At 43.1% G+C, this 25,101-nt stretch overlaps 2 protein-coding genes across 5 annotated transcripts; one reads left to right on the top strand and one right to left on the bottom strand.

Moving 5' to 3' along the window:
• Positions 1 to 5,893: 5,893 nt before the first annotated feature.
• Positions 5,894 to 17,488, bottom strand: LOC120034073 (dnaJ homolog subfamily C member 7-like). 2 transcript variants are annotated; one of them, XM_038980498.1, is made up of 15 exons: positions 17,226 to 17,488; positions 16,603 to 16,686; positions 12,094 to 12,182; positions 11,818 to 11,942; positions 11,473 to 11,586; positions 11,207 to 11,281; positions 10,976 to 11,094; positions 10,701 to 10,854; positions 10,325 to 10,489; positions 9,052 to 9,143; positions 8,846 to 8,919; positions 8,449 to 8,595; positions 8,103 to 8,255; positions 7,556 to 7,636; positions 5,894 to 7,447 (listed from the first exon to the last, which is right to left on the bottom strand). In XM_038980498.1, exons 2-15 carry the CDS (start codon positions 16,674 to 16,676, stop codon positions 7,410 to 7,412), a joined length of 1,500 nt encoding a protein of 499 aa, XP_038836426.1. In that variant the 5' UTR covers positions 16,677 to 16,686; positions 17,226 to 17,488; the 3' UTR covers positions 5,894 to 7,409. The 2 variants fall into 2 exon arrangements, with proteins under 2 accessions (XP_038836426.1, XP_038836433.1); XM_038980505.1 differs by having other exon boundaries at positions 7,556 to 7,633; positions 17,226 to 17,486.
• Positions 16,127 to 20,099, top strand: LOC120034109 (NF-kappa-B inhibitor-interacting Ras-like protein 2). Of its 3 annotated transcripts, none has more exons than XM_038980563.1 (4): positions 16,127 to 16,753; positions 17,896 to 18,014; positions 18,142 to 18,383; positions 18,663 to 20,099. In XM_038980563.1, the coding sequence occupies exons 2-4, from the start codon at positions 17,921 to 17,923 to the stop codon at positions 18,903 to 18,905; spliced, it is 579 nt and encodes a 192-aa protein (XP_038836491.1). In that variant the 5' UTR covers positions 16,127 to 16,753; positions 17,896 to 17,920; the 3' UTR covers positions 18,906 to 20,099. The 3 variants fall into 3 exon arrangements, with proteins under 3 accessions (XP_038836491.1, XP_038836484.1, XP_038836475.1); XM_038980556.1 differs by lacking the exon at positions 16,127 to 16,753 and adding an exon at positions 17,403 to 17,638; XM_038980547.1 differs by lacking the exon at positions 16,127 to 16,753 and having other exon boundaries at positions 17,652 to 18,014.
• Positions 20,100 to 25,101: the final 5,002 nt, after the last annotated feature.

Below are 25,101 nucleotides of genomic sequence, written 5' to 3'. Positions count from 1 at the left end.
ATCAAGAGATTGCTACAACCTATAGCCTAGAAATGAAAGTTTATACCTGTCACGCCCTGGCCTTAGTTATCTTTGTTTTCTGTATTATTTTGGTTAGGTCAGGGTGTGACAGGGGGGATGTTTGTGTGTATTTGTCTCGTCTTGGGTGGTTGTATTGTATAGGGGGTTTTGTAGAGTTTATGGGGTTGTGTTTAGTGTAGGTGTCTAGGTATGTCTATGGTTGCCTGAATTGTTCTCACCCAGAGACAGCTGTCTATCATTGTCTCTGATTGGGATCCATATTTAAGGCAGCCATAGGCATTAGGCTATTGTGGGTAATTGTCTATGTGTAAGTTGCCAGTGTCTGCACTTATTGTTTGAATAGCTTCACGGTCGTCTGTTTGTTGTTTTGTTTAGTTTGTATAGTGTTCGTTTCGTTTTCGTCTTCTCATCAATAAAGAAATATGTATTGTTATCACGCTGCGCCTTGGTCCACTCTTCCTCATCAAGACGATCGTGACAGAATTACCCACCATACCAGGACCAAGCAGCGTGTTAAGCAGCAGCAGGAGCAACCTACACAGGATTTATGGCAATGGGAGCAGAGTCTGGACTATACTACGTGGGAGGAGATCGACAGGTGGGCGATCGACCCAGGGAGAATGCCGGAGCCTGCCTGGGATTCTCTGGAGCAGTGTGAGGAGGGATACCGGCGAATGGAGGCAGCACGACGACGCGGTAGGAAGCCTGTGAGTCAGCCCAACATTTTTTGGGTGGGGGGGGCTACAACGGAGTGTGGCGAAGTCAGGTAGGAGACCTGCGCCAACTCCCTATGCTTATCGTGGAGTGCGAGAGTACGGGCAGACACCGTGTTATGCGGTAGAGCGCATGGTGTCTCCTGTACGTGTGCATAGCCATAGCCATAGTCAAATCGGAGGGCCTGTTGTCCGGGACTCTGGCAGTCTATGGGGGTGCCACAGGGTTCAATTCTCAGGCCGACTCTTTTCTCTGTATACATCAATGATGTCGCTCTTGCTGCTGGTGATTCTCTGATCCACCTATACGCAGACGACACCATTCTGTATTCTTCTGGCCCTTCTTTGGACACTGTGTTAACAAACCTCCAGACGAGCTTCAATGCCATACAACTCTCCTTCTGAGGCCTCCAACTGCTCTTAAATGCAAGTAAAACGAAATGCATGCTCTTCAACCGATCGCTGCCCGCACCCGCCCGCCTAGCATCAGTACTCTGGACGGTTCTGACTTAGAACAAATACCTAGGTAGCCGGCTAGGTATCTGGTTAGACTGTAAACTCTCCTTCCAGACTCACATTAAGCATCTCCAATCCAAAATTAAATCTAGAATCGGCTTCCTATTTCGCAACAAAGCATCCTTCACTCATGCTGCCAAACATACCCTCGTAAAACTGACTATCCTGCCGATCCCTGACTTCGGCGATGACATTTACAAAATAGCCTCCAACACTCTCCTCAGCAAATTGGATGTAGTCTATCACAGTGCCATCCGTTTTGTCACCAAAGCCGCATATACTACCCACCACTGCGACCTGTATGCTCTCATTGGCTGGCCCTTGCTTCATATTCGTCGCCAAACCCACTGGCTCCAGGTCATCTATAAGTCTTTGCGAGGTAAAGCCCTGCCTTATCTCAGTTCACTGGTCACCATAGCAGCACCCACCCGTAGCACACGCTCCAGCAGGTATATTTCACTGGTCACCCCAGTGAAGCTGGAGTCATATCTCCCTCACTAACTTTAAGCATCAGCTGTCAGAGTAGCTTACCGATCATTGCACCTGTACATAGCCCACCCAACTACCCCGTCCCCATATCGTTAGTCATTTTTTTGCTCCTTTGCACCCCAGCACATTCATCTTCTGCACATCTATCACTCCAGTGTTTAATTACATTTGCACACACTGTATATAGATTTTTCTATTGTGTTATTGACTGTACGTTTGTTTATCCCATGTAACTCTGTGTTGTTTGTGTCCCACTGCTTTGCTTTATCTTGGCCAGGTCACAGTTGTAAATGAGAACTTGTTCTCAACTGATCTACCTGGTTAAATAAAAGGTGAAATAAAATAAAAAACAAAATAACGTACAGCGTTGAGATTGCCTGCAATGACAACAAGCTCAGTCCGATGATGCTGTGACACACCGCCCCAGACCATGACGGACCCTCCACCTCCAAATCGATCCCGCTCCAGAGTACAGACCTCGGTGTAATACTCATTCCTTCGACGATAAACGTGAATCCGACCACCACTTCTGGTGAGACAAAACCGCGACTCATCAGTGAAGAGCACTTTTTGCCTGTCCTGTTTCGTCCAGCGATGGTGGATTTGTGTCCATAGGCGACGTTGTTGAAGGTGATGTTTGGCGAGGACCTGCCTTTACAACAGGCCTACAAGCCCTCAGTCCAGCCTCTCTCAGCCTATTGCGGACAGTCTGGGCACTGATGGAGGGATTGTGCATTTCTGGTGTAACTCAGGCCGTTGTTGTTGCCATCCTGTACCTGTCCCGCAGGTGTGATGTTCAGATGTACCGATCCTGTGCAGGTGTTGTTACGCGTGGTCTGCCACTGCGAGGACGATCAGCTGTTCGTCCTGTCCCCCTGTAGCTCTGTCTTAGGCGTCTCACAGTACGGACATTGCAATTTATTGCCCTGGCCACATCTGTAGTCCTCATGCCTCCTTGCAGCATCACACAGATGAGCAGGGACCCTGGGAATCTTTCTTTTGGTGTTTTTCAGAGTCAATAGAAAGGTCTCTTTAATGTCCTACCTTTTCATAACTGTGGCCTTAATTGCCTACCGTCTGTAAGCTGTTAGTGTCTTAATGACCTTTCCACAGGTGCATGTTCATTAATTGTTTATGGTTCATTGAACAAGCATAAACCCTTTACAATGAAGATCTGTGAAGTTATTTGCATTTTTAAGAGTTATCTTTGAAAGACAGGGTCCTGAAAAAGGGACGTTTCTTTTTTTGCTGAGTTTGCATATGAGATGAGTAATGCAAAATATGTAAACATTATTAAAGTGACTCGTGTTCCATTATTAAAGTGGCCAATGATTTGAAGTCTATGTATATAGGGCAGCAGCCTCAAATGTGCTAGTAATGGCTATTTAACAGTCTGATCGCCTTGAGATAGAAGCTGTTTTTCAGTCTCTCCGTCCCAGCTTTGATGCACCTGTACTGACCTCGCATTCTGGATGATAGCGGGGTGAACAGGCAGTGACTTGGATGGTTGTTGTCCTTGATGATCTTTTTGGCCTTCCTGTGACATTGGGTGCTGTAGGTGTCCTGGAGGGAAGGTAGTTTGCCCACCGGTGATGTGTTGGGCAGACCGCACCACCCTCTGGAGAGTCCTGCGGTTGCGAGCGGTGGAGTTGACGTACACGGCGGTGATACAGCCTGACAGGATGCTCTCAATTGTGCATCTGTAAAAGTTTGTGAGGGATTTAGGTGCCAAGCCAAATCTCTTCAGCCTCCTCAGGTTGAAGAGGCGCTGTTACGCCTTCTTCACCACACTATCTGTGTAGGTGGGCCATTTCAGTTTGTCAGTGATGTGTACACCGAGGAACTTTCCACCTTCTCCACTGCGGTCCCGTCGATGTGGATAGGGGGGTGTTCCTTCTGCTGTTTCCTGAAGTTCACGATCAGCTCCTTCATTTTGTTGATGTTGAGTTAGAGGTTATTTTCCGGCACCACACTCCCAGGGCCCTCACCTCCTCCCTATAGGCTGTCTACTGGCCTACTACTGTTGTGTCGTCTGCAAACGTGATTAGAGGCGTGCGTGGCCACACAGTCATAGGTGAACAGGGAGTACAGAAGGGGGCTGAGCATGCACCCTTGTGGGGCCCCAGTGTTGAGGATCGGCGAAGTGGAGGTGTTGTTTTCTACCTTCACCACTTGGGGGGCGGCCCGTCAGGAAGTCCAGCACCCAGTTGCACAGGGCAGGGTTCAGACCCAGGGCCTCGAGATTAATGATGAGCTTGAAGGGTACTATGGTGTTGAATGCTGAGTTATAGTCAATGAACAGCATTCTTACATTGGTATTCCTCTTGTCCAGATGGAATAGAGCAGTGTGCAGTGCAAAGGCGATTGTATCGTCTGTGGATCTATTGGGGGCGGTAAGCAAATTGAAGTGGGTCTAGGGTGTCAGTTAAGGTGGAAGTGATATGATCCTTGACTAGTTTCTCAAAGCACTTCATGAAGACAGAAGTGAGTGCTATGGGGCGATAATCATTTAGTTCAGTTAGCATTGCTTTCTTGGGTACAGGAACAATGGTGGCCATCTTGAAGCATGTGGGGATAGCAGACTGGGATAGGGAGATTCCGGACATATTCAAACACTCCAGCCAGTTGGTCTGCACATGCTCTGAGGACTTGGCTAGGGATGCTGTCTGGGCCGGCAGCCTTGCGAAGGTTAACACGCTTAAATGTCTTACTCACGTCGGCCACGGAAAAGGAGAGCCCACAGTCCTTGGTAGCGGGCCGCGTCGGTGGCACTGTGTTATCCACAAAGCGGGTGAAGGTGTTTAGCTTGTCTGGAAGCAAGACGTCAGTGTCCGTGACGTGGCTGGTTTTCCCTTTTGTAGTCCGTGATCGTCTGTAGACCATGCCACATACGTCTAGTGTCTGAGCCTTTATCTCTATACTGGAATTTTGCCTGTTTGATTACCTTACGGAGGGAATAACTACACTGTTTGTATCCGGACATATTCCCAGTCACCTTGCCATGGTTAAATGCAGTGGTTCGTGCGAATGCTGCCATCTATCCACGGTTTCTGGTTAGGGTAGGTTTTAATAGTCACAGTGGGTACAACATCTCTTATACACTTCATGATAAACTCAGTCATCGTATTCGTCGATGTTATTGCCAGAGGCTACCCGGAACATATCCCAGTCCGTGTGATCAAAACAATCAGTTCAATTGCCCTGGAGGGTATGAACAAAGGATCCGATTCGGGTGAGTCGTATTCCTGGTTGTAATGCTGGTGAGTTACCGCCGCTCTGATATCCAAAAATTCTTCCCGGCAGTATGTAATAACACAAATCTGGGCTAATAATGTAAGAAATACCACATAAAAAATATATATATTGCAAAGTTGCCAAGGGGCTAGAAGCACGGCTGCCCTATCCTTATGTCCCTCCCTGCCAATCCTCTCCCACTAACTTTACTAGCTACTGTACTGTAGCTGCTAGTTACCAACACACAGAGTTAAGTTAAAGCCATACCCTAGAGTAGCTTTCACTGTCTTTGACATACTCTCCTTTGTGGTACAACTGGTCCCCCTCGGCCATGTAAGTAGAAAATGTGCTTTTGGGTCCTTGGTCTCCTTCATTGTCAGACATTTTTGCAACAAAGTCCCATTAGTGGTATCCTAGCAACCCTCTAGAGGAGTCATTCTATGTCGTCACTAGTTACCACAGCCACAAAGGAATAAACCCTGCTCATTTATACAATTTAACTCCTTAAAATTGTATTTTTTTACCTAACCCACACTGTTAATCTATGTCTAACTCTAACCTTGATGACCCCAAAAAAAGCTGATGTTTGTGTTCATGAATTTTTACGATATAGACAATTTTGACTTTGTGGCTGTGCTATTTAGTGGAAACTGTCCGGTAATTTAGAGTGGCCCTGTCTGGACTTGAAAAATATGGATACGGTGGTGATTAATCTTATTACCACCGAACAGTTAAATATATTAATTTTTTTACTCATTCACCACCTGCCATCTCTCCAAAACACCACAAACAATTAGTCTGTCTTGGATCCCAAAATATTTAGTTTTTAGTACTTTCTTTGAGCTTGGGGTACACCTCGAAAAGAATAAGGCCAAAGGAAATCAAATAAATACCAAATACAAACATTGACAAACGGGACATTTGAAGGGGGAAACAAGAGGCCTACTTTATTTACATGGCTGTTGGATAAAGACTCCATAGTCAAGACTGTTGAGGGCTTCTTGAGAGCGAGTCCAGGATGGGGATGCCTTCCTCTTAAAAGTGCACCAAGAGATCTTAAATAAAAAATAAAATAAGAACCTCTACCATCCATAATGTCATAGCAATTGTATAAGCTCTTTTTTTATATTAGCTGCATAATTTACACAGGGCAGTGGAACTCAGGCCTGAATAGTTTAATACTGCTAGGGGCATAGCCCATAGACAACCTACATTATACTAGGGTATACTTTTAAACAGCATGGGCAAAATAAGATGTTAACTAATTTGACAGTTTGCCTAGACACATTCTAGATAACCCCAATCATAGACTGTATACATAGTGTGCTGTAAGTGAGACGGTACTTACTGTACTAGTTGACTTAGCGGTTGCTCACATTCAGCATACTAGGGTACACAGCCAGTAAAATATATAGATGTCTACACAGTATCTTATAAAATGGCAAGCACAACCAAATTCATTTCCTGAGTTTGTGCCAAAAGGATGTTGTTCGTTGGTGCCCCTTTTCAGTCTTTTCCATAATAGAGGAGCATCCTCATCTCCTGGTAGTGGCTCTGAGACAGCCAACTTACAATAAATATACATAAAAAAAGAAAATAAGAAAACAGTCAAACTATCAACACAAATAAACACTTTACATTCCAGTAAAATGTACAATGTAGCAACCGGTGAATGGCAACATCAAACATAAAACCTGTGGTGAGGAAGCTGACCACAAGATGGCAACAGGCCTGGCATAGTACACCAGCACAGCCATCTTCTGACTCTACTTAAGCAGTAGTTTATGGATTTAACTCTATTTACCCCAGGCTGTTATGGAAAATAATTAACTGTTCATATAACATGATGGAATGGAGACCACTTTCATTAAGCAATCATCCACCGCTGCTAAGTCATCTTTTGGTTGTTGGGTATAAAGTAGGCTGCCACACAACATGCAAGTTGTTCAGTTGCCCATGGTATTTTGCACCATTAAATACTGGGCAAGATATGCATGCTTTGAATACTGCTTGGACAGTAGGTCAAGTGTAGGCGGTTAAAGGAGGTTTGTAGGTCCCTAGGTTTTTCTCAGATTTCCCCATCTTGAAGTCACATCTTGGCCTGAGCCTTGAGAAGGCCAGATATCTGCACAGTCCCGTTTAAAAGTTCCATTATGAGTCATACTTTTTTGGGCCAACATTGTTTTTATACAAATTCAATTTCAATGTTTTTATTGTTTGACAAAATGAAACCAAATATCAAAATAGTATTAGTCTTCAATGGATGCTTGCGTCATTCGTTTGTTGCATGATGTGATTTGACAGCATTATTCGTTCAGGTAATGACAGAATCCAACTGAGGAACAGCCAGACTAATTAAAATTGAGGGGGGGGGGGGTGAATCCATTCGAATAGAGTCCATGATTGAGCTACTGTATAAGTACTAGGATTCTCCAATTAACCAAACTGGAAGAAGAAATTTCCTGGTCCGGATGCTACAAAACAAATGTAAATTATTCAACAGAATCTGAAATATGCTGAACTGTGAATTTATTATTATTATTTTTTTTAATACTGTTTCCTACAGCTGTTTGTATACATACATTGATTAGCTTCGAAACTGTAGCCCTGGCCGCCTCCGCCACCAAAGAATGCCTTGAAAATGTTGTTGGCGTCAAAATCTGCTAGGGACAGAAACACATTATGAGGATCAACATCACAGCTGAGGGAAGCAGCCAGTACAATCTCACCACAAATTCACAAAACTAACCGTGTAAAATGAATGTGGTAAACACCCATTTACAGCTCTGAAATACAAATGGCTGAAACCAGTTGGTGTTTAAATCAAGTCAAGTAACAGTCATTTAGTCCCTGTTAAAGCCAAAATATGTAAAGAGGGGGGGGGGGGAGCGGCACTTTTCGCCCCCAGCACCTTTATTGTTTTGTTGATGAAACAGAGCAGAGGAGCAGCCAGCATCATAGTAAAAAAAATGCCAGTAGATATTCTGCTATTCTATTGTGTGTGAAATGATGTCCCGGGGGGTAAGAGAGACAGTTTGTTATTTTTTCGCAAACAGACACGGCAGTTTCAGCCCCTTTCCCTTCCATCCTCCCTTGAAAGGGGTTCCCCTGCTGATCTCCAGCCCTCACCTCCCATGTTGCCTGTGTCGTCCTCCAGATCGTGACCACTGTCGTAGCGGGATTTCTTCTTAGGGTCAGACAGCACGGTGAACGCCTCACCCACCTCCTTAAACTTCTTCTCCTCTTCCTTCTGAACCTCAGCACTGGCCGAGCTGTGACGGTCTGAGAGAGAGAGAGAGAGAGAGAGACAAACCAGGGCCGTCAGTCAGGGGAAATGAGAGAAGGTACAGGAGCAGCTAAGTTAAATGTTTTGTTTCCACTTTGCATTGAAATACATCTCCTGACACACTGCTTTTTTTTTATATCAGTAAAATAGACTGGATAGTTGAACTGAGAAATGGCCTCTCTTAGCTACCTGGATGGTGCATGAGGGCCCGTTTACGGTAAGCCTTCTTGATCTCGTCCTCTGTGGCGTTCTTGTCCACTCCCAGCACCTTGTAGTAATCTTTCCGCTTGCTCTTCTTCAGCTCCAACTGTGCATTCTTCAGGAGGTGCTTGTGTTCTAAGGAAAGGAGTTAAGAGAGAGACGACAAAGATAGTATTAATAATAAAGAGCAGTTAGGGCGCCGTAACAGCAGGAGGAGCTATACAGAAATTCCACCCCTCAGAGACCGACACCTGAGACATTGCGTCAAAACAGGGTGTGGGGGAGAAAACAGGAGTGTGAAGCAACAGGACCCAGACAGAGGTAGCGTGGTAGACTGGGATGGAGAGAGGGGTGGTCGAGTCACACCAATGAGACACAGACATACCTTTGGTTTTCTCTGTCTGGTAGACCTTCTCATAATCCCTCACAGCCTCATCGTACTCCTCCTTGTCCATGTAACTGAACACAGAGATGTATAGAAACAAGCTTGAGGGATCATAACCATATCCGATGAATATCCATATTCTTGCATGCTCTCTAACCACCACCACCACGGACATATTGCTAGGAAACTAAGGTTGATTGACGTACCACTGTGCTCTCCGTAAATAGGCCTTGATGTAGGTCTCATCCAGCTTAACTGCCTTTGTGCAGTCTTCAATGGCCTGGTCTATTTTTTTCAGCTTTGAAAAAAAAAAAAAAAAAGGAAATAAAAGAGAAAAAGAGTAAGGGGACTGTGGAATGTGCAAGGAAGCGTGTGACAGAAGAAGAAAGAGGTGGCCTAGTTCTAGATAGAGAAAATGAAGCAAAGTGCGGAGCACTGCTAAAAATACACACGGTAAGATGAGCCACACTGTATGAGAGGTGTGTGAGTTTGTGGCACGCATCTGTGAGCGAGAGAGTATGCGGGTGCCCATGCAGAAGGCCACCTTCACAGCCAGTACAGTAGCGCTAAGTTGGTCCATATGAGTGACTTCCTGGAGGATTTACAATCTAACAGCTACATGCTGCCAGGAGACATTTTGAGCAGAGTTATACAGGTATAAGGCACTTTAAAATCCGTTTTGCAGAGAATTCGGATGGAACCACAGGATCCAGACATAAAAAATTCAACACTCAAATATATTTTACTTAGTAGGAAATCAACTAATTAGAAAATGCATTGATTTGTCCAAGATTATTACAAGACATGCATCAGCGATTCATATTTTCCTTGAACTTTCTGAAGAGGCGACGGCTCAGGAATGCCCGTGTGTGTGCATGCTTGTCTACCACTCTGTGTAGCCGTTAGTGATGATGCTAATGTCATGACAACCGTCTTCTGCGAGATGGAAAGGCTTTCCCAAAAACATACAATGAATTATTAAACACAAAGTAGCCTATGCCTGCCTACCTGGCAGAATGATATCATGGATTATCAATCCAGTGGCCATTCGTTTTACAAACTCTGAAATCACATGAGCACTACAGAAACATCAGAACCAAAAAAGGTCCCTAGCTCGTGCAGTTGAATTAAAGGGTAAGTACACCCAAAAACCTACATTTCTTACATTTTTCAAAATAAATAAAAATGTGGATAAAACAGATTCAGACAACAAAAAAGGCACAGATTTTATAGGGACCTACAGGTATCAAATATCAGCTGCCTGGCTGAAAAGGCAAAAACAACCACTGTAATTGAAAACAGCAATACCTCATTTGCAAGCAAACGGAGAGCCTTCCAATGAAGACTAAGATGATAATAATAATAGGCCGAATCGAACTGGGGACCAAAATGGCAGAAACGCCATGGCTGCATAAGACAAGATAACATGGTATGGCAGATGAGGGGTTCTCCTCCTGGTGCTGTGTGTTTGAGCCTCACCTTAGATCCCACGGTGCCCCTGTTACAGAAGAGCTTAGCATTGGTTTTGATGTTGTTGGGGTCTATGGTCAGGGCCTCAGAGTACAGCTCGTAGGCTGCATCATAGTTCCCGTCCTTGAAGGCTTTGTTCCCATCCTCCTTCTTGGCTTTGAGTGCTTTGGCATTCTGGGTGGAAAAGAGAGAGCACTTAGCAACCTCTGCAAACTTAAAGTGTGTCAGCAAGCCAGTAGTGGAGACAGAATTGGTTATAGTGTTCTGTGGCTACCTCTTACAAAAGGATGGAGGCAATTTGTCCACATTAGCATAATTATTAGGCAGGTTAGCTGCGCCTAATTGCAGGGCTAGAGTCCTGGTGGAGGGTGGATGGAGGACTCACTCTGCAGGCCAGGCGAGCCTTCTCATGGTCAGGGGCCATGCGCAGGGCCTGGACAAAGAACTGGACGGCCTTGTCAATACAGTCCTCATAGTACAGACAGAGACCACGGACATACAGGGCATCGCCATTAGTAGCGTCCATCCGCAGGATATCACTGAGAGAGGAAGACAAAGAAACAAGTCTTACATGACAAGATACATTTCCAATGGTGCGCATCAGCTAGGGAAATTGCCTTTATTTAATGGTTTTCCAGGCTCCAACAATGTCTTGTTTACCTGGCTACTGACTGGGCCTCTGGGTAACGCCCCAGCATGGCCAGACACTCTGCTTTCAGCACCTTGAACCGATGGCAGGCCGAGGCTGACTCCAAGGCACGGTCCATGCAGAACACAACCTGCACAGTCCAGAGAGAAACATTGGTGCTAGATTTGATATGACAATATGCCCATTCCCCCAAATAAGGATAACAATTTGCTTGATAAGACAACATGCAGCCAACAGCCTACCATCCTGAAGTCATGCTTTTCAAATCCTAGTTCAGCCATCTTTTCATACTCCAGGACAGAATCTGCATTCTTTACCTGAAAACAGATTCAAACTTATGCTTTTACGTAACGAAGCCGCTACGCTGCCTGATGTTTTCCTCAATCTAAGCAAAACTCATAGAATATCTGTCACCGTTAACAAAGGATTTCAATTACTGTAGAGCAATTAGCTCTTTACAATGCATTGCTGTTAGGACCTAGTCTGCCAGACAAACTGTCTGACCCACCTCCTGCTGTGCCTGGCTGTTGTCGGGCTCCAGTTCTAGAACCCTGTGGAAACAGCGGCTGGCTGCCATGGCGTTGCCCAGGGACAAGTGGCACTTCCCCTCCCGTAGATGACCCTGTGGGAGAGTTGACTCACAGTTAACAGGCAGAAACACTGACACAGGCAGGGAGGAGACCAACACACAAACCATGACTCAGATCTTTCCATTACCTTACTGTTGTACTCATCCAACTGCTAGACGTATTCACGTATTATGAGATGAGACAAACAGGAAGGTCTGACTAACTTGTCTGCCTAGGAGCTAGCTGGGTATTCAAGGCTTGCAACGCCTGGTGGTGGACCCTACCTTCATGAAAGTATCGTCGAGCCGCACTGCCTGCTGGGAGTCCTCCAGCGCCTCTCTGTGCCGGCTCAGCATCATCAGTGTGGCCGCCCGGTTTCCATAGTAACTGGCATTTTTAGGACACATGTCTGTCGAGAACACAGTAAAAAATAAAATAAATTGTATTTACTCACCGTCGTTAACAAGAATAAACGATCCTCTCACCCACAGAAAACAAAGATGTTTCCCCTCTATAAAGAGGATATCCTTTGCAGTTGATATCACTGATGGAATTCTTACCTATGGCCTTGGTGTAGTAGTTGAATGCTTCAGAGTAATCCTTCTTGATGTAGTAGGCATTACCTTGCTCCTTGAAGCTCTCCGCTTCCCTGGATGACACATAGAGAAATTTAAAAAAAGACAGAAAGAGCTTGAGAATGAGGCTATTTATTGACATTACCCAAGAGAGAGTTCTGAGTAAAACTGCATAATGACGGGATGTGCATGACTAATTGAGTACTCAAACTGATGTCAAAACTCCATCTTTAACCAGAGATCACATTTTTTTCAAATACTGTTAAACTATTTGGTCAATTTCATCTTGAAGACAATATTACATTTGCTTTGACTCTAGTGTTCCATTTGTACATGTGCATTTGCGGGACACAACAAAAAAGAAACCAAGCATTACACAGTTCTGCTCCCTAACGTCCCTTTCCCCTCCGCGCCTCACTCACTCAATTGTGTTCCGACCGCTCACTCTACACGCGCGTTTTGGAATAATTGCATAATTTTCCGAGTAGGCTACTTTGTGGTTGACACCAGTTACCAGTCAGTCAAAATTGGCTATATTGTAAAAATTCATAAATAAAAAAACTAGTTATTTGGTCTTAATTTAAGGTTAGGCATACTGTGAACAGTGTGGCCTTTTCCCCTTTACTCTCACTTTCGGTTATTTGAAAATGAAATGAACTCCAAAATATTGCTATTTTTAAAACAATCCATAGAAAGTTGTTTGCAATTTTAGTTTAATCCACCAGAAAAGACAGAACAAATATGGTTCAACTCAAATATACTAATTTATAAAAAAAATATATATAAACAATGTTTAAAAAAATATATAATTATTGTAAATTATATCATAAATAGTAGTGGTGGAGTTGTCACACATGCAGCTAGCAAAAATAATGAAACGTCTGCTCTACCCAAAATTACAACCAACTAATTGTGGCCTTGCCTCTTCTGTTTTTTTTGCGGTAAGTGGAAGGGGGAAAAAATAAGGTACTTGTCTTTTGCCCTAGATTGCAAAATAGTTGGGGAAAGATTTGATGTACCGATTCCATGGCACATGGTGTATGAACTCATACACAAAACGACATTGGATTCAAAACTTAGAATGTTTTTATTAAAATTATTATAAAAATGTATTGCAACCTAATATATATATATATATATATATATATAAATAAAACAACAATCCCAGCTGTGCAAATTTCACATCGAAGAGACAGAAACATTAGATCATTTGTATTGGTACTGTCCACATGTAGCTTGTTTTTGGTCGCAGGTCCAGGCATGGCTGAAGAATTGCAACATTTACCCGGAGCTAACTCTGCAAATAGCACTACTAGGTGAATTTGAAAAGTCAGTCAATCGATCAATAATACTTATAGGAAAAATATATATATTTCATTTACAATCTGTAGAAACTGAGAATAGAAAGGTTCGGAACTTCTGTGAAACATCACAGTTGAAAAATATATGGCAAATAGAAATAAAAATGGATGGTGTTAAGAGACAGATGGGAGGGGCTAAAAAACAAGATAACACTGTAAAATAGAATGTCTGCAAAATGTATATAGGTTCAGAATTCTTTTGAAACAGCACAGTTACAAATATATGGCAAATAGAAATCAAATTGGATGGTCTTCAGGGATAGATGGGAGCGGCTGAGGGTAGCTGAAGGATGTGATTAAAAACAAACAAAAGATAACCATTGTAAAATACAATGTGTACGCTGGAAGTAGAAGCCTAACGCTTCGAACACACCGACAGCGTCATTGCGCAAAATAGTATGCAGCATCATCTGGATGTGTGTGCAACAAAAGTTCAACATTCACCTTCTGCTACCATTTCTGTGAAGACGTCTACGCATACAGTTTGACTCATAAATGAGAAATCCAACGTATGCACCACACCAAACGCACTACAACTGCCTCTGCAACGCTGCAAGGCAAACGCAGCGTTTCATTGGAAATTAATGTAATTCTGGTGTACCAAAATGGTAGGGTTAGGAGAAAATATTAAAGTAAAATATATTTTAAAAAGATAGACATTTACAAAAAATTGGGGGGATTGGAAATGATGCAGACAATTACATTGATGGAAGTTACAATCTATATGCAATATTAAAGCTGAGCGATTCCCTAAAAAAACTGTGGTTAAGGGTTAGGGTTAAAATCTGATTTTAAGAAGCAGAATTGTTGTAATTGGCAGGGTTTGACTTTGTGTCTGTGGTAACTAACGTTAGTGATGACCCTACTTTGCAATTAGAAGTGGTTAGGCTATTACCCCCCTAAACATAGAGAGGTTCCACACTGAAAATATGCAAAAACATTTGTTTGATTAAGACAAAAAGCATATTTTTATCATAATCATTAAGCCTAGGCCTCTCACCAAACAGATGCCCATGCCATAATCCATCCACATGCAGTGTTCAATGTAGAATTGTTCATCCATTTAGAAAATTCCAAGGAACAGGCATAATAAACTAAAAAGTAGACATATTTTGGTTTGTAACCCTGAATGATTGTTTCTCAACTTGCCAAATTGAGCCCTGTTTCAAATTATCATTGAGAATAACGGTTCCAGAGGCGAGATGCAAATCACTTTGCATTTTTCTGTTCCGTGAGTAATCGAGTAATCAAGTAATCAATTACTTTATCCCAGCCCGTATCGCAGACTGCAAGGAGGTAGGTTATTACATGATATTGCATATTATACGTAACCGCTGACAAGCAAAACAGACAAGGGACAATACTAGGATTAAAGGTCTTCTTTAATCATAATTAACTTTGGTGGTAGACCAGGGCTAATCTAGTTCTAAAAAATAGCCTATCAGATTGCTTCCTGAACACTGCTATTGCTGTTTCCAAACATGTATGCTGGTCGAGTTAACCTTGGTGTGGGAGAGGACAGGGAAGGAGCTGCGCAAAATCATCTAAACATAGAAAGAGCCATACCAGCAGGCAGTGAGGGGTCTCATCCAATGGAAATAGAGGACCTGAGAGGTAGTGGCCACGTGGGTATTTTCTGGGTACAGCTCACAAACAGAGCAGCTATTTGAGCTCAGTGGGAAATACACAGAGGCAGATCACCAGGAACCACATGGCAAGTCAAGCCAGGGAGAGGGCAACTGCCATAGCTTTTTCTTGGAATCTCGTCATGCTTCAGTTCAGATCACAATCGGAGCAAGAAAGCAGACAATGAAGCGAAACTGAAAATAAAGGCAATTTTCCAAGACAATGCCTTGCCCTTGTAATGTTTCATGTTCTTGAGGAAACAGGACAGTTACCACTATCACCTGATCATAACAAATTGGTTGGTTGTTGAACTTGTGGCCCCCACTTTTGCCAAGACAAAAGTTATGACATAATTACTAGGGGTGGGAATATATAAGCTAGGCCCAACGTCATTTATATATGGATCTGGCTAGGCCTAGTTGACAACCTCGGAAAACATTACAGTAAAAAACTGGATCACCCTTCAGGCATACTAAGAAGACCATGTCAGTCAATAGTATTGTAATGAAACAGGCAGGGAGCAGGTCTCGAACCCTCGACCTCCTAGCCCGAGGTCCGGCGCGCTATCGACTGTGCCGCAAAAGCATGCTCAAGCGGCAGAGTCGATTTCCGCGCTTATAAACCCAGGGTCGTTACACTACTCCCTCCTTTCAAAGAGCGCGTCCTCGCGCTAGCTTGCGACTTTACGTCTTACAGGAACGCGCTCACCGGCCAAGCACACGCACTGTCGTGGATGCGAGGTCCGATCACTTCCGACACCAATGTAATGAAACAGCAGGGAGCAGGTCTCGAACCCTCGACCTCCTAGCCCGAGGTCCGGCGCGCTATCGACTGTGCCGCAAAAGCATGCTCAAGCGGCAGAGTCGATTTCCGCGCTTATAAACCCAGGGTCGTTACAGTATGTTACCTCATGCAAAGCCTAATTTATTGCCATCTCGTTCAGGTCATCAAGACCTGAGAATGTTCTGGAAGAACGTCACTCAGCGAGGACAATCAGTGGGTTGAGTGGGGCAAGATTTTGGGGACTTTTCTGGCTCGTGCGTGGGTACATGGCAATATGGCAGTACTAACAACAGTTATCTACGTTACCTAGCTAAGTAACTAGTTAGCGAAATACATTTGGTAAAAATTATAGAACAAAAACATTAACCATAGGCTTTGCGACCGTCATTGCTAGGTACTAACGTTAGCCAACTAGCTAGTACAATAGCTAGCTAACGTTAGCTAGCCATAACACACGTTGATGCAAACTGTGACTAACTTTGTTGGTTAGGTAACATTAACACAACAGATAAAGTCCACTTTATCTTTGTTGGTATGGATTTTTGAAAAAGAGAAAAATGGCTAACGTTAGTTAGCTAACCGGTTAGCAAGGCCTACTTGCCGTGTGACACAAAGCAAAAGCAAACCAACACTAGCCAGACCAAGATTATAATAACATGACAATGGCACGAGAACAATCTTAAATCTAATGTGTAACATTTGTTGTACATTTTCCGCAACGTACCTCTCCAATTCTTCATCGCTTAGTATTTCCATTTCAGGATCCATGGTCACATCGCAGTCATCAACCGTCGCCATTTTGCTGGGACTGAGGAGGGGGGAGGAATCAGTGAGGGGGGTGATTGACAGCCAGACAAGACGATCGATCACTGAAAGTTAGTCCTGAACAAAACCTTTTTGTTCCACCAGCATCTACTAAGCTAACATATGGAATTGTTTTAAGATGGTCATACCAAGGATCATTTAGATATTTGATTTGGAATTTTAGGACCAATTTAGGTATCAAAAATATATATAAAAATGTTTTTTGATAACATTGAATTTGGCCTTTCTGCTATTAGCCAATATAAACACAATGGATAACAGATGTATACATGGAAAAACATAGGCCAAAATGACGTTTGTTTTGAAGTGTCTGTCCTTAAGATATTAGAAAGATCAGGCAACTTTTTTATTTAATTTTTTTACACACATATTTAACCCAGTTTTTTAGGCACTATACGACTTCCATACATTCTGCCATAAAATGTTTGAATTAACTGGTACCAGGCTACCTTCTGGCGAGTCTTGTGAGGCTTACGTCCTAAATCAAAACAACCGACACGTATGAGTTCGTGAGAGACTCACCTTCATCATATCAGTGTGAAGCCCAAATTCTTCGGAAGCTACAGACAGAAGTTGGCAGATTGGCCGTACCGTCTCACTTTAATTCCTCCGTAGTTTTTGGCCCACCAGGAGTTGGCATTGGCAAGAGAGCAGAAACAGACACCCAGCCAGGGTAAAACAATGTATGGTCGGACAGACTATTTTGTCAGTAAAAATAGAGTAACATTGAAGCTAGCTCGCTCTATTAAAATAAAACATGTTAATGTCTTCCATACTCTGTGGTTGTGACTCAAACAAGTCTTACGACCATCGGACGCTAGAGGTCGCAGTTACTAAAGATAGTGAGGGAGACGTTACGTATGCATTGTAAACAGGAAGTATTTTTGGATAGTGGTGTCTGGAATTTACGGGAGCGGTGTAGTTACATTTTATAGGTAAAAAGTTTGCAAGGAAATCAAATGTTGAATTGAGTTGTTATCTGGAAGAACATAACAACGGCCATTATCACTTAAATAGAATCGTTAGCTAACTAAATAGATGCTAAATGTTAGCATGTAGCTAGCTAGCAAACGTTTGCTACGGTCATGATAATATCATGTTTTGCGTGCGCGTGTGTGTCTGTCTGTCTGTCTCTTTTTTTCATGCTAGCTGCAGAGACAAGACTGTCATCTGACTTGTTATTCAATTACAGAGTTGCCAAGAGACTGATCATCATCATGGGCAAGAGTTGTAAAGTGGTGGTGTGTGGTCTGGCTGCGGTTGGCAAGACTGCTGTCCTGGAGCAACTGCTGTATGCCAATCATATTGCGGGTAAACAATTCATTTGTAGGACCTAGGAGATCAAGGACAATGTTGATGTTTTGACTACACAGATCCTCTGGTCCCATTTATATCCCAAAGTGCTCCCCTCTTCCCCCCCCCCCCCCCCCCCCCCTAGGCTCAGAGCCCATGGAAACCCTGGAGGATATCTATATTGGCTCCATAGAAACGGACCGTGGCACTCGAGAGCAAGTGCGCTTCTACGACACCCGGGGTCTTCGTGATGGTCTGGAGTTCCCTCGCCACTACTTCTCCTTTGCAGACGGTTTTGTCCTGGTCTACAGCATCGACAGTAAGGAGTCCTTCAAACGCATGGAGGCCCTCAAGAAAGACATTGACCGCTTCCGTGATAAGAAAGAGGTAAGAACTTGCATCGATTTCAATGGTAGTTGTAAAGCACAGTGTCGTGTAGGCTAGTTAAATAACACCGCAGACTTCAGGACAAAACAGACCCTGCTGATGAACGGCCGTCCTATCGCCACTGACTGCAGACCATCAGTGGTAGGGTTAGGAGAAAATAATAACGTAAAATATATTTTAAAAAGATGTCCTAAAGTTCTTATCTACCCACCACACTTCACTTGCTGATATCCAGGTGATGTGAGGCTGTGCTAAATGGATGAGATGATCTGTCCACAGGTGACCATAGTGGTGCTGGGCAACAAGCTGGACATGCAGGAGCAGAGGAGTGTGGACTCTGAGGTGGCCCAGCACTGGGCCAAGACAGAAAAGGTGCGTCTGTGGGAGGTGTCTGTGGCAGACCGGAGGACCCTCATCGAGCCTTTTGTCCACCTGGCCAGCAAGATGACCCAGCCCCAGAGCAAATCATCCTTCCCCCTCAGCCGCAATAAGAACAAGGGGAGTGGCTCTGTCGATAGCTGAGGGAGCAGGGGGATGGATGCGGGAGGGAGCGAGGGTTGATGAAGAATGAGAAAGATTTCAGGAGACAGGGAGTGAAAGAGTAGGAGAGGAGAAACACAGTAGGCTGATTATTAGCCTATTACAAATACAGGCAATTTTAGGTCTGAATGAATGTACACTGACTGAATTAGAAACCAATGGTTTCTTGGAGATTTTGACTGATATTTAGACTCATATTTTACCATTTAGACTGATCTTTGACGACAAGTAAATGACATCAAAAGTAACACAAATTGATAATCAAGAGGGTTGTTTGTATCATGGAGGATACATAAGGGATTCTATTACTGTTAGTTAATCAGGAGATTTGTTACACTACTGGCATGCCATCTACTCAGATGAAATATGGCAACTATTTTAGCATGGATGATCTGCATTTTATTTTAAGTTACAGCACATGAAACAAATCCATATTTTGAAGAATTAAAAAAACATTCCTCTATTCTTTTAGAGATGTCAGAAAACATGTTACTGTCTTTTGAGATCGCTTTGAGTTTTAAAATGACGTTGTCTAAAGATTTTAATTGTTGTGACAGACTAGTAGTCTTATGTGATGTCTCTTGGTGAGCAGCGTGTTTGATGAGCTTCCTGCCTGCTGGACAGGCCCTGATGTGGCGACTGAGAGAAAGAGGCTTCCCCTGACTGTTATATCTATGGAGCTCTTGACCACAGCCTAAGCATGCTGAATTATCTGTACTTTATCAGAAACTCCTTACTGTCCTTGAAAACCATGGGGCGTCCTTGATCTTTGTTACTGAGCTGTTAAACACAATGTTGGTCAGACGAAATGCAAATGTATTTCATTTTCAAATTGTTTATCTGACTGAAGCCCTTTAATGCCATATCAGGGTCCATAGTTATTGTGCAACATTTCATGTGTGTGTCACTGAACAAGAAAGATGCATTGGCCTAGTTTGGATGTAGTTTTTTGCTTTGTGATTATTCACAGATCTTTATATTTGTATTATGTTTTGACGTTGTGAATTTGCATCTTTATGTCTGTATTATTGAAGTGCATATTATTTTCATGATAAATATTGGGGCATTTATACTGATGCAATATAGAGCACAGTATTAATCTTTTAAAATGTTCTGGAGACTGGATAATCATTTGCATGCCGTGTAAACAAATTAAAAGATTCCCTCTGCATCTAAGTTGAGGCTGTTGTGTATATCTTTGATTTGCACGATTTATGAAGTAATTAAACATAATACAAACATTTTAATGTCTTTATTAAAATATTCCTACATTGCACTGCCATCGCCACAGATCATCCCTGTGAGCTAGGATAAAGATCTACAGAGATCTCTAAACTTTGCTCAAATCCATCCAAACTCTGCCTCCATGTCAGAAATGTGGAGAAGGAGAGAGAAGTCCGAGTAGTGTCACAGAATAACTCATGCATTTTCAAAGGGCAACATTTTAAAGCAACTGGGATGACCAACGATTCAACTTCTTTTCTCTCACTGCTGTGTAGAAGCTCCCTGGGGGGCGGGCAGGTTTGGTTTGAGATGTGAGCCAGCAACTGAAGGGTTGCCAGTTCAAATCCTGGGTCCAACAGGGGAAAATCGTGCGGGAAGTGAGCTGGCAACCGGAGGGTTTCTGGTATCAAATCCTAGATTCCTTCTGTTGTGCCCATAAGCAAAGCCCTTAACCCCCCACAACAACAGCCCCCTGGTTGCTCAGTGTGGCAGCCCCCAACACCTCTCCAACAAACCTGTATGTGTGTCCCTCGGAGGGGTTGGGTTAAGAGCGGAAGTCAAATTTTGGTTGGACCTTGTGTGCAATTGGCCTTTTGTTCTTTAGTGGTAATTGCTGTGAGTACATCTGTACAAATCCATTATAAAGGCTTCATCTCTGCCTTTGATGTAAGATACTTCAGGCGAGATTCTTTGTAGTCTATATTTAACCTGACTTTGACAACAGTCAGGTTAGTTATGATTCCTCTCCCCAGTAATGAATGGCATTGGTTCTGAGGAATAGGTTGCTGAAACATCTATTCTATACCGTTGGAACTATACATCTAAATATTTCAGGCACAAAAAAAACATATTTGAAGTGGCCTTTTTACATTGAAACAGTGTTGTAGTAGGGATAAGTCCCCGTGGTGATGAGAATTCCGCCCTACATAAACTGAGACAAGGTCAGACATGTTTATGTAGAGCAAATGAAGCTGCCAACAGTTCCACATGGACCAGCTGACTGGAAAGGTTAATCTAAGCTAATGAGAAAACCTCAAGTGGAACGTCTCTGAATTGATACTATACTCACCTTCAGAGCACAGCAGGTTGTTTTTAATGACGAGCCAGTGTGCTGATGATGTTTACTAAGAAATTGTGCATTTATTGAGTCACATGTATGGATCATTATAAACTAGCATAGTATTACAACCCATATTTATTGTCTTGTTACACAGTACATAAGGTAAAATAACTTTAACACAAAACAACCTCAGGACCCTATATAACCCGCCACACTCTCATACATTTTCTTATCTACATTTAACAGAGGGCAATGAACAATAAAACATCTCACTCTCTATATTGATCTCCTGTTAAAATGTGACATTTACCACACGGCTTGAAATACACACTGTGAATACTGTGAGACAAGGGGGGCGAGAGGAGCAGTAGATTTGTGACTTGTCCCCGATGTGATTTATGAACGCACCTCTTCAACTAGACTACTGCCAAAACCCATTTCCCCAAGGATGACACTAAGACAAAAAATACAGAGGTAATGTCCTTTTATCTCTACTCCAATACTGTTTTACTGTCATAGCAAAAAAAACACCAGATCCTTCCTCAGTGCTGCAGCTGAGCATCTAGCTAGCTTCCCCCAGGGACATACAGAGGACCAATGGGATTTCTCCCCCTTTCTTTTTACAGTGGAGATTATTTATCTCAACCCTGGCAGTTGCTATAGTGACCTTCTAATCGCAGCCTTTCCCTCCCGACACTATGTCTTCAAGAGGTAGTGTGAGATTTAAGGGTTTGGATAGAGAGAGGACAGCACACAGGTTGAACAATGGACTCGTGATTTGGCATGATTATGTGCCCCATGGGGCCATTCTAACTGTTTGACCCCAGCCTCTGGACCAACACAACCCAGGTTCCAAACAGGTTCCCTGTTATAAGGCCAGATCTTTTTTATATGAAATCCCTCCAGAAAGCTACAGCTACCGTGGCCTGCTGCAAAGCTAAAACTGTCACAGAAGAGATGATTTCTTCCTCTTTACAAGAGAGGTATGAATTTATGGCCATGATTTGGTGGCAAGGGAAAGGTCAAATGTTTATGAAATAATGATTTTGATGCTCTGTGACAGATCAACATTAACCGGGCCCCAAAGCAGTTGGTGCAGCTCATTCCACCTGAATACACAGAGGGCGAGTTTACATAATCTGCTATAGGACAATATCTAATGAATGTAAACACACAACATGTCATTTTGAATAATTTGATCATGCTGCAAAGCAATATGCTGTGGTGTGTGTGTGTGTGTGTGTGTGTGTGTGTGTGTGTGTGTGTGTGTGTGTGTGTGTGTGTGTGTGTGTGTGTGTGTGTGTGTGTGTGTGTGTGTGTGTGTGTGTGTGTGTGTGTGTGTGTGTGTGTGTGTGTAGAGAGGATCTAACACCTTTCACATTAGAAAGCGGGACATGTTGACAAGTCGTCTGGTTCCAGTCAATAGCCGGACACTTAAAGGTCAATAAAATACAAAGTGAAGCTGAGGAAGTGAAAGATCTAATCGATTTATTTCACTATCCAACTTCTCCCTCTGTCTATTTCTCTCTCCCCCATTTATTTCTCTGTCATTCATATTCAACCTGGCATTATCTATACAGACGGAAAAAACAAACATTTAAAGCAAAGACTCAATAGCTTATCAAAATATCTTACTCTATATTCCACCTTATAATTCCTATTGTACATCATGAAGATCATTGTAATCAAATGTACTGTGAACACAGTGACAAAGGTGTTACAATAAATACGGGTCATGTCCCCTCATAGAATATCTTCTACATCGTAGTATATGTTTTGTAATGTACCATTGGCTTTAAATGGAACACAAGGGCTGCATTTACACAGGCAGCCAATTCAGTTTTTTTTTCTCCGACTAATTGGTCTTTTGGCCAATCAGAACTTTTTACATCAGATCTTTTTCAGAGCTGATCTGATTGGGCAAAAGACCAATTAGTGAAAAATAATATCAGAATTGGGCTGCCTGTCTAAACGTAGCCAAGCAGTCACAGATATTGATATGTACTGTACAACTTGACGTACACACTGAACTGACTCCATGTCCTTGTAGGGTTGGAGGAACCAGGGACTGACAGACTGACCACCACAGCAAAAGAAATGGGTGTTACTTCACAGCATTCAGGCAGAGATCAATATATCAGTGTTGTGGATATGTAGGGGTTTGTGGAGAGGTCTTGCAAGGTTCCATGTTTCTTCTGTCATCCCGAGACTGGCTTCAGACATGGATATGATCACTTGACTTGAACTTCCCTTGTTTTGGCAATGGGAGAGGTGTGTTTGTGCTTACCTAACGTTTCCACACGGGGAGAGCTGGCATAAGGACCTACAGTGGTAGTGAGAACAACAATGCTGTCCAACTACATTATGAGTACGTGCTCCACTTCCAATAAACAAGGACATGAGTGGGAAGCTAACAAATGAATAGCTGATTGAACAAAATTCACATCATTATGGTATGCTTGTTACAGTTCATTACAGTCCAGAAGAGTCTCCAGACAGGCTTTGATGATTGGCGTCATTATGGCAAGAGACTGACTCTGGCTTCAGTTCAGAGAGCACAACAAGAGCACATGACACAGGACCCGCTCTGTACACGAAGGACAGAGAAAAGCTGTGAAGAACAGCGCTGAGCTGAGCTGTGGTGGTGGTCCAGAATCCAGTACCGTTCCATGATATTGTTCAGAACCTAATCTCTCTCCATTATCTGGAGCCGCTCCAGAGTATGACTTTATGATGCTCTGCCCACTGAAACCATCTGGGTGTGAATACTGTGCAGATAATCCAGATTATCATCCAGACTGTTGATCCTCAGCATGCCACTCCTTTCTCTGTCAATAGCCCTGTTTATACCTGCTGTTAATATGCGATCTTCGTCCTGATCTTGTCTGTTTACACTTATAAGATCTGATCACAATGCGTCTTTTAATTGTCAACACTTGTCTAAAAATGTGGGCACAATCAGAATGTGAACAAGATCAGGACAAAGGCAGCAGGTTGGAACCAGGTATAGACAGGGCTAATGAGGCAGGACTCGGATGGGGGCAGACACCTTTCTCCATTCACCTTCATGCAATTATCTTTGCAGCGTTGAATGCCTGCTGTGTAGACTCATTTCTAAAATAGGGGGAAATGAGAGCTGTGCTTTGACATCAGTGATATGCAGATCCTATACCAGGAAACTCAGTTTTGAGAAACGCCAGCTCCTCCCACCTCACCGGCAGTAGCCTCAGTCAACATGGCTGCCTTGTAGTTTCATAGCCTGCCATTACATACAGCACATGTTCTTTTACTGAAAGAAATGGGTCACTAGTAGACTGATAGATAATTGACATTTCACCACACTGCAATTGAAGAGAATGTGATCATAGTGCTTTGTTTTATCCATGGTGTCTCTTTCTATAATAAGGGGACAGATCCCTTATTATACCCAGGACTGAGCTCTGTATCTGGGCTGGTCTATCCATGGTTCCCTTGGCTGTGCACAGGGACGGAGGAGTGAAAAAGAGAGGAGTGAAAAAGAGAGACACGGACACACCCCAATGTCCTCCTATATGATCGTCATATTCCGTGTATGGACATTTTACATCAAAACGTCTTCAATCCTGTTCTGTATGGCTATTATTTCACGTCATCCACAAGTACAGTGTATGACCCGTCTCTATGGTGATGACGTTTGAGAGGCTTTGATTGTGTGGATGATTGTATGGTATTCATGTAGCTGAAACTGTAAGCCCTGAGAAAGCCAGAAACTGACCAGCGGTTGACACTCTTGGGATATACTGGATAATTACATCTGAAAGGCATTTTTTGTTCCACATCTATTGTGTGGCGTTAATAATTCAATTCCATAATTCAGTTCAACATTGAACAAGAAGAAGAAGAAAAAAATCACTC

Source organism: Salvelinus namaycush, chromosome 3 (assembly GCF_016432855.1).
Source record: "Salvelinus namaycush isolate Seneca chromosome 3, SaNama_1.0, whole genome shotgun sequence".
NCBI classification, from domain to species: domain Eukaryota; kingdom Metazoa; phylum Chordata; class Actinopteri; order Salmoniformes; family Salmonidae; genus Salvelinus; species Salvelinus namaycush.
Note: the sequence above shows the minus strand (reverse complement) of the source record. Positions and strands in the feature narration are given on the sequence as shown.